The sequence below is a fragment of the Arvicanthis niloticus genome, chromosome 8 (genome assembly GCF_011762505.2).
Source record: "Arvicanthis niloticus isolate mArvNil1 chromosome 8, mArvNil1.pat.X, whole genome shotgun sequence".
Taxonomy (NCBI): Eukaryota; Metazoa; Chordata; class Mammalia; order Rodentia; family Muridae; genus Arvicanthis; species Arvicanthis niloticus.
The window spans coordinates 16,492,628-16,507,499 of NC_047665.1; the positions used below are offsets into that span (position 1 = coordinate 16,492,628).

The 14,872-nt window shown below is 46.4% G+C and overlaps 1 protein-coding gene across 6 annotated transcripts in view; it reads left to right on the forward strand.

Moving 5' to 3' along the window:
• Positions 1 to 4,055: 4,055 nt before the first annotated feature.
• Kif13a (kinesin family member 13A) overlaps positions 4,056 to 14,872 on the forward strand; it is a 181,131-nt gene continuing 170,314 nt past the window's right edge. For 5 of the 6 annotated variants that reach the window (XM_034509711.2, XM_034509713.2, XM_076939090.1 and 2 more), the window contains exons 1-2: positions 4,057 to 4,246; positions 4,507 to 4,597. In XM_034509711.2, coding sequence (XP_034365602.1) covers positions 4,192 to 4,246; positions 4,507 to 4,597 — 146 coding nt within the window. In that variant the 5' untranslated portion in view covers positions 4,057 to 4,191. Of the gene's footprint in view, positions 4,247 to 4,506; positions 4,598 to 14,872 lie in introns of all 6 variants that reach the window. The other variant, XM_034509712.2, reaches the window with a different exon arrangement.

The following is a 14,872-nucleotide window of genomic DNA, read 5'->3' on the forward strand; positions in this document are numbered from 1 at the left end:
CCACCGTGTAGGTCCTGGAGATTGTACCTAGGTTTCAGGCTTGGCAGTATTTCGGTAGGCATCTTTACTTTATATATAATATGTTACACACACACACACACACACACACACACACACCTGGGTTTGGTTTCCAGCTGCATCATGACAGCTCAAAGTTCCAGTAACACCAGTTCCAGGGGATCTGATGTGCTCTTCTGACCTCCTCGACCCTCTTCACTGATGTGGAATGCACACATGCACACAAATAATATATACAATATGTATAATAATATACAATATATGTATATAGTACATACTATATACATATATACTAGATTTTAAATGTTGTGTGTATAAGTATTTTGCCTGCATGTATATAGGTGTACCACAAGCATCGCCAGTTCCTGCAGAGTTCAAAAGGGAATATCACATCCCCTGGAACTGGACTTAGAGATGTCTGTGAATCACCATGTGAGTGTTAGAAATCAAACCCAGGTCCTCTGTAAGAGAATAAGTGCTCTTAACCACTGAGCCTCCTCTCAGGCCCCCAGACATACTTCTTAATAAGTCAAGATAAATGGGTTCTGTAAAGCATGTATTTAGTAAACTCTAAGAAGAGTAATGGCTTTTCAGGTCCAAGGAGGATGGGAAGTAGGAAGGGCCATTTTCAGTGGAACTGTTTAACCACCAACACTTAAACCATACCCCTCTCACCTTAAGACCTCTCCTTATCCACTTAGGGTCTTTCCTAACTGTGCATTCCTTTGCTTGCTTCACGCCTCACATCCTGTGGCTTAGTAAATCACTCCACTTTCATCTCCACAGTAAGCGTCCTGCCTCCGATTCTTCTGCTCCATTTGCAACACCGTTGACTTTCTTCAGGCCATTGTGGCCTCTCATCTGGAAGCCTACAACAGTCCTCTCAATGGAGAGAAGACTGCAGATGAATTCCCTAAAGAGATGCTCCCCCTCATGTCAGTGCCTGGTTTCAAACTCCAAATCGTCACTGACCTCATTTAGAACAGAAACAATTTCTCAAGCACTAGAGGCATCGATGGGCTTAAAGTCCTGGGTTCAATTCCCAGCATTGCTAAAGACTTTCATGATCTAGTACAGAATGAGAAAGAACATAGAACTGGGTAAGGAGGTCTCTCTCTCTCTCTCTCTCTCTCTCTCTCTCTCTCTCTCTCTCTCTCTCCTTTCTCTGAGATGAGGGGTTTCATTCTGCAGCTCAGGCAGGCTGGCTTAGAACTCTTGGTGATCCTCCTGCCTTAGTGTCTGGAGTTCTGGAATTATAGGTGTGTACTATCATGTCTGGCTTCTCACCCTTGTTTCTTAAGATTGCCACAGTATAATACTATGAACACTGTGGTATAAAACAAACAGAAATATACTTGTTTCCCAGACCTAGGGGCCAGACTTCCAAACTCAAGGGGCTAGTAAAAACCACATTTCTGAAGAGTCCAGGAAAGAATTCCTCCTTGCCTCTTCCTAGCTTCTGGTAGCTCCTAGTAGTCCTCTGCTTCTGGCTGCATCTATCTAGTCTTGTCTTCCCTCCCTGGCTTCCTTCCTGCATATGTGTGTGTCTGGACCTCTCCCCACCCCTTTCCTCTCTTTCACAATGGCACTGGTCATTGAATTTAGAACGAATTCTAACCCAGTATGACTGCATCTTATTTCTGTAAAGACATTATTTCAAATGAGGTCACATCCACAGGCTCTGGGGGATAGGACTTCAATGTATATTTTAAGGATTTGTTTTTATTTTATGAATATGGGTGTTGGTTTGAATGTATGTATGTCTGTGAGCCTGAAAAGGCCAGAAGAGGGCATAGGATCCCCTAGAACTGGAGCTACAGATGGTTGAGAGTTGCTGGGTGCTGGTTTTCCTGAAAGAACAGCAGGTGTCCTTAACTCCCATATGTATATTTATATGTATATGTAATGGATATATACATCTATGTATATCTATGTATATATACATCTATGTATACATATGTAGGTATGCATGTATGATTTTATTTTTACCTTATGTGTAAGGGTATTTTCGCCTGTATGTATGTGTGAACATCATGTGTGCCTTCCGAGGCCAGAAGAGGGTATAGAATTTTCAGGAACATGAGTTACAGATGATTATGAACTGGTTCAGAGAGATGTCATGACATGTAGGTGCTGGAAATTGAACCTAGGTCCTCTGGGAGAGCGACAGCCATGGCTCTTGACCGCCGCGGAGCCATCTTTCCAGCCCTGGATGTATCTTTTAAAATACTCAACATTCTAAAATTGTAACAGTTAGAAAGTGCCAGAACAACAATTTAGCATAGGGAAGGCATCTTGCCTATTAAATAGCTCTGGAGAAGCGAACAATTTTGAGAATAGGAGGTAATATTCAATAGGGCCAGCCAGAGGGATTTAAAAAAAAAATTCAAGAACATACATAATCAAAGAATAGAATTTTACTTTCCTGGCAGCTGTATACAGGAAAGAGTACAGGAAGTAAAGCTAGGAAATTTGGTGAAGAGGATGTCTCAGTAATCCAAAGGTGAGAATCGAGCCTCAGGGGCTTGTGAATCCTGTTGAAGAAATAGCTCAGGGCCTCTAGCCAAAAGCCTACAGAACTGTCTGTCGTGTGTGTGTGTGTGTGTGTGTGTGTGTGTGTGTGTGTGTGTGTGTGTGTGAGAGAGAGAGAGAGAGAGAGAGAGAGAGAGAGAGATTTGAAGAGCTGAGTGGAGAGACAGAGTGGGCATGTAGCACCAGGAACCCAGGAGGTAGACTGCTGTATGACCCTCCGAGGTGACCTGAGTTCGTTGGTCACCTGAATCAAGGTGAGGGACACTGAGGAACAACAGCGGAAGCACTGCTTGAAGTCAGGCTTCCTGGGAGCTGGAGGTGTTACTCCTTACTCAGTGGTACAGCGGTAGACCGCATGTGCAAGTCAGTCGCATCACAGGGCACCAGTTGGTGACAGACTGAATCCCTCATATTTAGACCACCTGCTACACGTGGTTTACCATAATAAGTATCTCCCCGCCCTCAGTGTGGCCTCTGGAGACCGGAGCCAAGGAAGTTGTTCCTGCTTGTGTGGTCTCTACAGCATCGCCCGCAGTAAGCACTCCATAAAACTCCCCATAAAGCAGTTCATGAATGAGTGAGTTTGGAACTTCACGCAATGGCGAGATTCCCCGGATCCAAACTGTTAGACTTGTGCACGTTTCCAAACGCCTGGCACAAAGTAAGCGCCGCCCTCGAGCACTTGTTGAACCAAACAGAGTAAATCTGCTTCCCTCAGTTCCGCCCAGGCAGGGAGGTCTGCCTTGGGCAGAAGCGCGGCTCAGCTCTGCTGTTCCATTCTTACGTAAGAGTTAATGAACCCTCCCGGCCCTTTAGACCCTCCCATTACAAGGGCGCAAGGGAAAGAAAATGAGCGCCGTATTTACAAACACACGGTTTTGGTGGTCCATTTCAAATTCATGTCTAGCCTCGGCTCCCTACAAAGAGCTCAATACACCGCTGCAAAGCTCGGTGCGGGGCGCCGAGGGGCGGTGCGCTGTGGATTTCGGTGGAGGCGGAAGGATGGCGTGCATTAGGCCTGCGCACCCCGCACCCTCTCCAAAGCCCCTCAGACCGCCCCAGGGCCCCGGCTGTGTGGGTGACATCGGCCCCTGAAGGTGACTCGAGCTCCAGGAGGTGTCTGTGAGGTCCCCGCAGGTTCTGGAGCAGGGAAAGCAAGAATCTCCTTCTCCAGGCCCAGCAGCCCGGAGCCCGAACGCCTTTGCAGGGCGCCCCTTCCCGGGTCCCGGCTGCCCAGAGGCCGGAGCCGCTCGCCTTTTGTAAAGCGCCCCTTCCCGGTCTGCAGCGGCCTTACAGCCCGGGCGCGGCCCCCGGAGCGGAAGATGGCGACGCTGCCCGGCCCCCGGCGGCCGCGAGGGGCCGCGGTGTTGCGCGCACGGCCCGGCCCGAGCGGCTAGAGCGGCGCCTGGGCCCGCGGCCTCCTCCCGCCGCCGCGCCCCGCCCCGCGCCCGCCCCTCCCCGGGCCCGACCGTGCCCCGCGTCGCGCTCCCCCGGGATGGCCCGCGCGCCTCGGCGCTGCGTCTCGGAGCTCTCGGCGGAGCGGCGGCGGCCGCGCTCGGGGGGCGCGCGGCTGCTGCTGCGGCGGCGGCGGCGGCGCGGCGCTTGAAGGGGCCGCGTCGGGCGGAGCTGCGCGCCGCCAACATGTCGGATACGAAGGTAAAAGTTGCCGTCCGGGTCCGGCCCATGAACCGAAGAGGTGAGCCGCTTTTCTCAGCTCCTTTTGCATTTCTGCTCCGGCCGAGGGCGGGGGGCAACTTTGCAAACTGCAGGGCGGCCGGGGATCGGGGACACCGGGGTGGCCCGGCGTGGCCCCGGGTGGAGGCGGCGCCCAGGCTCTGGCCGCGGCCACTATGTGCCCGGGGCGCCGTCTCCCTGCCTGCCGGGACCGAGCCACGCGCGCCGGCTGTGGCCGCGGATGCTCCACTTTGCAACATCGCCTTTCCCCTGTGCTTTCAGAGCTGGAACTGAACACTAAGTGCGTGGTGGAGATGGAAGGGAACCAGACGGTCCTGCACCCTCCTCCTTCAAACACCAAGCAGGGAGAAAGGTAAATCCCACCCCGCCGGCTCCTGCCAAGTTTGAGCCCGGAAAACCCGAGTGCGCTGTCCCATTGTTAGCAAGGGTGGCTTCAAGTTTGTCCCACGCTCATATGGGAAGCGGTTGCAAGTGCAGGGTCCCCTCCTCTCTGTGTGCACATCACTTCTTGTCCCCTCTCATCCAGAGCGATGTCTCCCAGGCAGGGAACCCTGGCCAGAGTCAGCACTCCAGGCTTCCAGGCTCCTAGAACGTGAAAGGACCGGATGGAGATGTGTAGCCCAGGCCACATCTTACACATAGGAAAACCGATGTCTGAAGCGTGCAAATGACCAACCCAAGGCCCTATTGATGGAGTCCAGCTCCCGCGATTCTTAGGTTGTTTGCCCCATTTAACAGAACTACTTAGGGATGTTGTATATGAAATGGGGGGCTGGGAGCCTATAAAGCAAACACGTTAGCACAAGGCTGGGTCATTTAAAATCTTTAGGGTGTTGAAGGTGGTGAGTTGAGGTGGTGTCTGAAAGTAATGCGGGAATTTTGATTTTCAAGAAAACAAACAGAGTCCTGATCCGGAGCTGTTTAGACACTGGGATGGGGGATGTTAAAAGGGGCTGCATTTTCTAGATGGCAAGGCATTTGCATTTGAAAAGTCGTAACTGTGGGATCCTTATTAATTCTACTGTGTTCCATGCAATGGTATGGGAAAATGCCCCAAAATAATGTGAATATTTGGCATTTTTATGGTAAGCCTCTGAGAAGAAATTGTTTGGGATTCATTCAGTATGGCATTGTAGGAGCTTAATAAAAATAGAAAAGAAAAAAAAGAAAACCGAGATTCTGATTCGGCTTGGAAGTGAGTATGAGTTTGTCTGGAAGTCACCTGTTGATTGATGAGCTAGTACTGAGTGGTTTTGCTCTGTAGAGTTTCCCTGAAGACTGACTGTGAAGTAGGGTTTGTTACTTTATTGCTAACCGAGGCAGCTGCTTCCTTCTATAATCAAGCTCCATTGCAGCCCAGCCTTGCTAAATTTGGGGGTAAGATTGATACGAGGGATAAGAATGGGGATTCTTTCCATTTTGTATTGAGCCCAGCATGTTCCACTGACTTTGCAAACATTCTGCATTTCCTAGCAGATTTTTGTAGTGGCTTATAGTCACTATAGCAGATTTTTATAGTAACTTAATGGCTAAGTTATTTTATAGATACATATGTATCTTTACACACAGTAACGGATGTATCCTTGGACAGTATTTTTGGACACGTTAAAATATCTTACAGTATTTTTCGGCATATGGATATGGTGTAGGTGGTATATTTTATGGTGGGCATGAGTAAATTTGTTGAATAAACTGAAGATTAAGTAGATGCCTATGTCATATCGCTATTTTATTTTTCTTTCAAAACTGGATCTTAGTATATTATTTCAGAAGACTGTCTCTTTGGCTCTGGTTCTCCAAGGCATCCTGGAGAACAGGTAGACTATCTTAGCTTTTCTTAGGAAGCCAAGGCTTCGGTTTCCCTGGTTTGGTGTTGCTTATGACGCTCCCCTGTTCTTTTAATACTTTTAACAGTGTATGTGTTTGTTTGTGTATATGTATGTGAGTAGGTGAGTATGCTCATTCATTCATCCACTCACTCATTCATTCTGAGCTCCTGGGTGGGTGGAGCCCAGATCAGTAGGCAGGTTGAGCATGTGCTCCCAACCAATGCCATCTTCTCTTTTTGCCATTCTTAAAACCTAGGGAACACCACTGATACCTACTGTCCAATGAAGTAAAGCCTTGACTTTCGTGTATAGGAAAAGGTTTAGCTTTGTGGGGTTTGAAGAGAATCAGTAACTCTGGATAGTTGGTGGTAAATGCTAAACTGTCACTTGGTTGTTCTTAGGGCCACTGTGTTAGATCATTTCAAGTGAGGATTTGTGGGGAGAGTGACCTGGACATTTATCCATTGGCATGCTGACTCTGGTAGACCCCTGTCTGGAGCTGGAAGAATCGACTTGAACTGTGGGGTGCTCTCATGTTGTGGACTGACAGATCCAACTCTTTGTGTGGTTGATGGGCTCTCTCTGGGTCTGCCCGTGGACTCACTGGCTGTTCCGTTTCCAGACCTGAGAGGAGTCAACACAAGGGTGCTCCGTTCAGGTTAGGATGACCATCTTTGCCAGAATGAAGACACCAAGTATGTTTTGATGTCCACTCTGCAGCTTGGTTTCATATTTCTTGAAGGAACTTCCCCCTTAAAGCAACAGCACGTTTAAAAATAGAAACAATTCCTCCCTTGGGCTGTGGCTTGGTAATCACAACTGTGCTTTATGGTATATTTGCAATTCACTTGTGTTGTCCGTGTTTTTTGGATAGAGCTCAGAGCAGGGCAAGGGTGAGTGGGTAGAATACCGAGACTGTAATGAAATCTCCTGGGAATTCTTAGGTCTGAAAAGTGAGAGGTCCTTAAATAAATACTGGCAACTTGTCAGACTGAGAAGTAGTGTTTTTTTCTGAGGTTGCAAAAGATTACCCACGCATTCATAGACGCTCAGAGTTACTGGGTCAAAGTCTTCAGTGTTACCAATAAGAACAAGGGAGAATAAATCCATCGGCTTCTAGGAAAAGAGACAGGCTTTGCTTTCATACCTTCTTTTATGGGACTGCGTTAGTGAAGACTGAAAGATCAGAGGACTTCTCAGACTAAGGATGTTTGTCTTGATGCTGAAATTCCAGCACTAGAACACTGCATAGGTCCAGGTTAATAGCCGATCCATGTACTGTTTGTCAGTCTACAGTGATACAGGCCTACATGATTTGTGTCTTGTGATGCTGTAGCACACATAAAATTCCTGCTGGGGCCAGACTTGACCCAGGGGAACCCAAGACAACTGCAGGTCCGCACTTATGCCAGAGGCCCTCACCTTGAAGAGTCATGAGAAGAAGAAAGAGGAAAAATATTTTAAATGCACTGTGGTAATTGCAGAAGTGTATGCTTTGCCTTTCCGTACACTGTATTATTTGTAAATTTCCCACTTCTGTCTTGCTGGAGGATGTGCACTCCCTGAAGGCAGGTATCTTGTATTGATTCCCCTCGTGCCCAAGGCCCCATAGTGCACCTGGTGCATAACAGCTGTCATATGACAGGAGCTAGAGCTACCATCCAGGGTAGTCAGTCTGCAGAGGCAGCTGGCATCGGGTCGCTCACTTTGTAAGGTGAGGTCAAAGTCCTTTATTAAGGGAAGTGAAAACATTCCTGCCACAGACTGCTTCCGGGCAGTTCTCTGTGTCAGAATGTGGGGTGAGGAATGGGACGTGCTGACACAGCAGTTTTCCTTGGGTGCAGATTGAGAATCCCGTTTGCCATGTGTGTGGAGTATGTCATGCGGTTTGCCACGCAGACTCGTCTTCTCACCCCTGTTGGCAGCAGGCTCCCCTTCTTGTTCTCTTTCCTTCCTTATTTTGTTTTACTCATTTGCTTTTTATGAGACGAAGCCTCATGCAGCTCACATCAGCCTTGAACATGCTAAGAAGGAGCAGCTGTCCTTGAACCCTCAACCCTCTTGCCTTTGTCTTCCAAGGGCTGAATCACAGGCCTGTGCCATCATGCCTGTCTCTGTTCTCATTGGTTTATGACTCACGTTCCTGAAAGTATAGGAACGTATCTGTACACACACACAGAAGCGTGCATCTTGCTTATACATATTTAAGTGACTTCTGATATCTTTTAATATCAATATAGGAAGACACATTTGTGTTTTACATCTACCCTGGATGATAAGAGTTCTTTTTAAAGTTACATGTCCTTGGGGTATGGATCGGATTCTTACGTACGTTCCTTGGGAGATATTGTATTTAATTTTATGAGATATAATTTTATGTCAGTAAATTGGAAATCAGGCACCATAATGAAGCTCGTTTCCATTCCCATCAAGAGGGAGCAGGGGTACATTAACTGGCCCTATGATCCCAGACCTTGGAAAGTGGGAGACTTTTGAGAACTATAGTGCGAGTCTGTCAAAAAAAAAAAAAAAAAAAAAAAAAAAAAAAAAAAGCTGATATGGTAGCACAGGCCTTTAGTCCAAGCACTTGGAGGCAAAGGCAGGACAATCTCTTCCAGTTCGAAGCCAGCTTAGTCTACAGAGCAAGCTCTAGGACAGCCAGGGCTGTTACCCAGAGGAACCCAGTCTTGAGAAATAACAACAAAGGAAAACTGGGTGGACTATGGGCCTTAATAAGACATCATTGAAGTTGTTCATTGTTCATTTTCTACCTGTTTTTGTCATACTGCACACACAGTGGACCGTGGTAAACACAGGAAGGAGACATAGGAAGGAGGACCAGGTGGGAACACTCCTTAGCCGACTGCAGTGTGTTTTCCAGTTCACACATCATATGAAGGATATTTCCAGAATAGTTTCTCTGCTCAAGAGGTTTCTAAGTATTACCGACAGTCATACAAAATTAGCAAGACGTCTAAGAGACAGCGGCCTCCCATGTTACAATTTTGAGGACCTGAGTTCTGGTCACTTTTGAGCTACTACCTCCCTCTCTGGCTTTATTACCAAGGCGGTTACATGAACGTAAGATAAGGTTTAGGTTTCGCTTGCAGGAGGAGGGCATATTCTTCTTGCATGATACTGGAGTTGGAAGGAGCATGACAGAAGGATGTCATTAGCTGTCAACATTTCTAATTTGTTTTAAAATAAAGGTTCATTGAAATCTCATTTTAAAAAAGAAGACTAAAAGAAATTCTCTGGTGTAAGAGATTTAAACATTATTTGGGGAGGTGGGGTCTGGGTGTGGTGGTTTATAACTGTGATCCAGCACCTAGGAGGCCAAGGGAGAGAGAGGATCACCTTGCCTTTGAGGCCGTTGTGGATCAGAGTGACTTCCCTTGCCAGCCTAGCCTAACTTGAGACTCTGCCTCAAAACCAACCTGAAAGGTGGTGAGGGATATGGCCCAGCAGTAGGGCACTTGCTTGGCTTTTGTGATGCAAGCCACAGTTGGGTTTGATCCCTAGACTGGCTCCCCACCCAGTTTTATTGTGGTTAAGCCCATATTTCAGACTGGAATTTCTGTTCTGAACCTGAGTGTATACATGTATTCTAAGGGCTCATATAAGTACACCCTTAATGTGCAACGGCCATTTTATTTCTCTTCTAATTCATTTAAAAATGGTGGTTGGGACTTTCACAACTCACCAGTGAGTCACAAACATCTAATTTGGAAACAAAACAAAACACAGGCTTATTAAGATTGTAGGCTCTGGTTTTTACTTTTTAATTCTAACACTGCTTCTCTGGACCATTCCCGCACTGGCTTAGTTTTGATTTTTGAGATGCTTTTGCTGTGTTACCCAGGTTGGCTCAGAACTCACCCTGGAGCTCAGTTGGCCTTGAACTCAGGCCCCTTCTGCCTTCAGAGTGCTGAGGGTACCCCACTGCCTTCTGGGAGATTCTTCCACTTATCTTCCAAAACTTAGGCTCATTTTTTTTCTTTTGTAATTATATAATTTCCAAGAGAACCTTTTTTTGGACTATTTTTAAAAATAGCACCTGATTGTTTGTTGTGGAAGTTCTGTCTGAGGATGCTAATTAGTCTGTCTGTCTCCTTCCGTCTGTCTCCATCCCCCACAACCCCTTCTCCTGTGCATCCTTGTGCTTGTTCTGGTTCCTTATGGCTACGATGTACAGCCTTACCTATGTGGTCTCTGGTGTCTGTGGAACAAGGATGCGCTTTGCCTTTGTTCTCAGTCCTTAGCTTCTCCTGCCCCCCACCCCCAAGCCCAGGAAGCATTTGTAAATTCTCTCTGCTGGTGTGATTATCTATTATTAAAACATTGGCTACCCTCCCTTCCTACTTACATCACAACAAGAAAAAGGGAAATAAGAGAAACACAGGTAAAAGCTGGAACTGAACATAGCCGTGGCTATGGATGGCTGTCAATCACTTCCATCCATGGAGGTCACATTGGTTGTGTTTAGAACACAACATTAGGGAAGAAGCCCCCCTTTAATCGTGTTTTTTTTATTACTGTGGCAAAAATTTCATTAAGAAATTGTGAGGCATATGCCCACTGGGCTGTTAAAAAATCCCTAAGATAATGAGAATGATACCACTTGGGCTGGCTAGTGTATTGTTCCACCAGTTAGCAGCTTCTGGCGATCTGAGAGATAAATGGAAAAGTTGGAGGATTGTTTTCAACTGGCAGGAAAGATTATACATGCCGTGTACTCACGTCTCAAGGAACATTTACAGAAATAAGTTAATTCTAATAGTAGGCATCCCAGAGACTTCAAGGCTTCTCAAATTTATACAGAGCTGCCTTTCCCCAAATCTTCCTGGTAGCCAGAGCAGAGATGGTGTTTATGTGTTTAGAACTTAAAGCTGTTTCCAGAACATTCTCTGCAAAGGAAATGGAATAGCTGAGAAATCGCCAGGCACACAGAAACACTCAGATCACATTGTAACCTCAACAGTGTGAGAAATTAACCTGAACCGACAGCAGGGAAGCCAATAAGGAACCGGGCTGAACCTTGCATGCAAACAGTTTTCAACAACCAAGAGTTGGTTTAGCTAAGAGTGGTGGTACTTGCCTGTAATCCCAGGGCTCTGGGGGTAAAGGCAGAAGGATTAGGAAGTTTTAAAACCATCCTCTCCTACACAGCTGGAATTACACAAGATCCTTCCCCCCCAAAAAATTTTTTTTCAAAAAAGTTTAATAAATAAACAAGCGGGTTTTACCTATGAGATCCATCAACAGGGTTTTAAAAGAAGGTCACAATATAAAACATTTTGGGAAATTTACACTTGAGATACATAAAAAGAAATTCCTCTTTGGAATTGGTATCAGTGGCATCACCACCCAGCAACAAGATAGAGCAGTACACAGAGTCAGGTTTTCTTATCCTTCCTAAAATTTCATTTGGAAAATGTTGCAGGTTTAGTATTTGTCAATTTAAGATCCCCAGGGAAGTGGGGAGGCCCGTGTAGACACTCGGGACTGGTCTTTCTCCCGAGTCTTGAGAGACTCACTCTCTTTGCCCTTCTTGGAAGTTGTCCGAACTCACTAATCCTTCTGTCCTCTTTGGCCCAACACCTTCAATTCTAAGTTCCAAATAGAGGCCCCGCCTAAACGGTCATAATGTTAACAGTTAACTCTTTCTTCAGATTCACAGAACCCGGCAAGATTGCCAGGCCTGAAATAAACCCAATTCCTTCTAGCAAACGTAAGTCTCACAAATACTGGCCTTTGAGTAACGGTCAGCCCAGGCTGACGCCGGCCAAAGAACCCAAGAGGTCGCCGATCCAATCACTTGTATTAACCACTTCTGTGTAGTTGCTATGAACAGAATACCTGGCAGGGACAACCTAAGTCAGAAAATGTTTATGTTGTGTAATGGTTTCGGAAGGTCTCAGTCCATGTGGTGAGGAAGGCTTGGCAGAGTTCCCGAGGGCTGGAATGTGTGCCCAGTGCTGCAGGCGCTACGGGCTGGGCTCTGATTTCCAAGGCCACCCCTTAGCCACTTACTTCCAGTAGTCAAGTACCGCTTCCTAAATCCCCACAAGTAAAGTGCAATATTTCTTCTCCTGCCTTGCTTCTCCTTTCTCTCCCCACACAAGCCCTTCCTGTCTGTCCCTTCAGTCCCTGAAAGATGGATGGAGCCCCCTTCTTCTCAAGAGCACCAACTCTTCAATAAACCTGACTCCTTCTTACCAACTCCCCTCCCTCTCTCAAGTATTGGCCTTTTAGTGGCCGACTTGCTCCAGTAACATCAAGGTTCAGGAATCTGAGACTGCTGTTCCCAGACCCTTCGTTTGACTGAAACCAGGAATGCTATCATGTTACCCTGAGACGGGTTGTTCAAAGTCATTGATAAAGTGGAAACACTTTCCAAACTATCCTTCCAAGGTTTCTCATACTAAAGCAAACTCGTGTATTCCTACAGAGTCGCCTCAGCACTCAAATAGCTTTTGCTTTATAAGAAGCATAATAGAAGAAATGAAAAGTAGCAGTTGTGACAGGCCAGCCTTTCTACCTTTACCTTTGCTTGTGTAATGTGTATATTTTCAGCTACAGTTTTGTGATAAGCTTTTCTTTCATTTGTACTTTGCCATGCTACATGGGTTTTAGTTTTAAATTTACTAAATAGTCTGTTGAATTTCTCTCCTTTTAGCCATTTCTGTATTTTTAGAGCTTACTGCTATTACTCTTAATGATCAGATAAATAAACAGTGTCTTCTCAGAGTCTTTAACATAACTGACATGTGGGGGGGGGGGGGCTGGAGAGATGTTTCCGGTTAAGAGTACTTACTGCTCTTACTCTTGCCAAGGACCTGGGTTTGGTTTCCAGCATAGCAGTCCAGAGCTGCCGGTAACACCAGTTCCAGGGGATCTGATGTGCTCTTCTGGTCTCCTTGACCCTCTTCACTGATGTGGAATGCACACATGCACACAAATAATAAAAGAATCGGAAGGGATTTCCACCAAGCTTGCTAACACAAATACCGTCTTAGACACGTTTTACCACATGTTATGCTCTTTCATGATAGTGAAGCTAAAAGTTGATGTTCTGTAGAGCCACAGATAAGAGAGGACATCGAAAAAAGCAACCAAAAAGCACGTTTCTGCCAAATCTCCTTTCTGTCTAACCTGAAAACTGGAACGTAAATTCAGTCACTCATGTGTTCTGAACCAGTCCACATAGACATCTGCATCTCTGACGAGTTCCCAGGTGACTCTGGTCTAAGGCAGTGAGCACTGGAACCTGGAGGCAGGAGCTGATGCAGAAGCCACGGAGGGGTGCTGCTTATTGACTGGCTTGCTCCCCATGGCTTGCTCAGCTTGTTCTTGTAGAACAAAGGTCCACCAGCCCAGGCGTAGCCCCCCACAGTGAGCTGAGTCCTCCCATATTAATTAATCAACCAATCAGTCAATCACTAATTAAGAAAGTGCCCTACAGGCCTGCCTACAGCTTGATCTTATGGAAACTTTTCCTCAGTTGACTCCCTTCCTCTCAGATGACTCTAGCGTGTATCAAACCAGCACAGAACTAACCAGCACAGTGAAAAAGAGTACACCTTAGACACTTTTTTAAAAGGGCTTCCCGGGCATTCCAGTGACTACTGTCTAATAAGCCTCTTCCCGTCATGTTGAAACGGCCATGTTGTTACATCCATGGATTCTGTAGGCCAGGAATTTGGAAGGAGCAAAGCGGACAGTGTCTTCCTCTGTGTTCACGTCTGGGTAGTAGCCATCCCAAGGTTCAACTAGTTGAATGCTCGAGAGCATTAACAGCATCAACAAGTATCTTTAATCAAAAACGCCTAATTAGATTGCACTTCTCTTAACTCATAAACTTGACACTTGCTTCCCATGGGTAGCTGCTGCCACAGACTAGTAGCTCAGTTTAACAAGCCAAGCTTCAAGCTCAGTTTTACAACCCAAGAGCTCTCCAGCCAGGTGTGTCTGATTGAAACCCTCAGTGTCTGTCTTCCCTTTAGTTGGGGAGAAGAGTTAGTGAGTCTCCTAGGTTCTGTGAACTTGCTGGATGCTGACTTGTGAGGAGACACAGGTTTTTTTTCCAGGCTCAGACTCATGGGCCCCGGTTTCCTGCTTCAGGTCTTCTCTGGTGTTCCCAGGACGGAGCAGCCAGTGGTCAGATGGCACTATGGTGAAGTGAGAATTCTGAGTGTTGCCTCGTACTACTGCTGCTATTACCTGTATCTCTGAGCTAGCCACCAATGGGTCACTTTTGCCTCTAAGTTCCTTTGTTGGTACAACTGATGTCTGGATTAGATCATCTATCTGTAAGGTCATTTTTGCTCTTGTTTTCCAAGTTCTAACATTCAGATTTACCCACATACAGTCCTTAAATACAGAACTTGAGTCAGACAAAGTAGGCAACAGGAGAACCAGCTGAAATGGGCTGCCTTTAAATTCATGTCTTGTCAGAGTGTCAGGAGTCTTGGGGAGGCCAGGGAGGCTGTTGGTGGGAGGCTCCATTGATCTGCAGTAGCTGACTTGAGGCTTGAAGGTGTCAAGTGAAATAAGACAGCCACCAGCTCCAGACACGGAACTTCTTATCAGCCAGCCTGCTGGGGCCTGGGGGCTTACAGATGCTCTGTCTCCTTCCGCAGCTGGAAAGGTGCTTTTCCTGTGTGCCTACAGGACATTTATGAAAAGTATTTATTTGAATCTTCTAATTAGATGCCATCTTGTGTGTGTGTGTGTGTGTGTGTGTGTGTGTGTGTGTGTGTAGCTGTTTTGTGCGATAAGGCATGAAACATTATGTA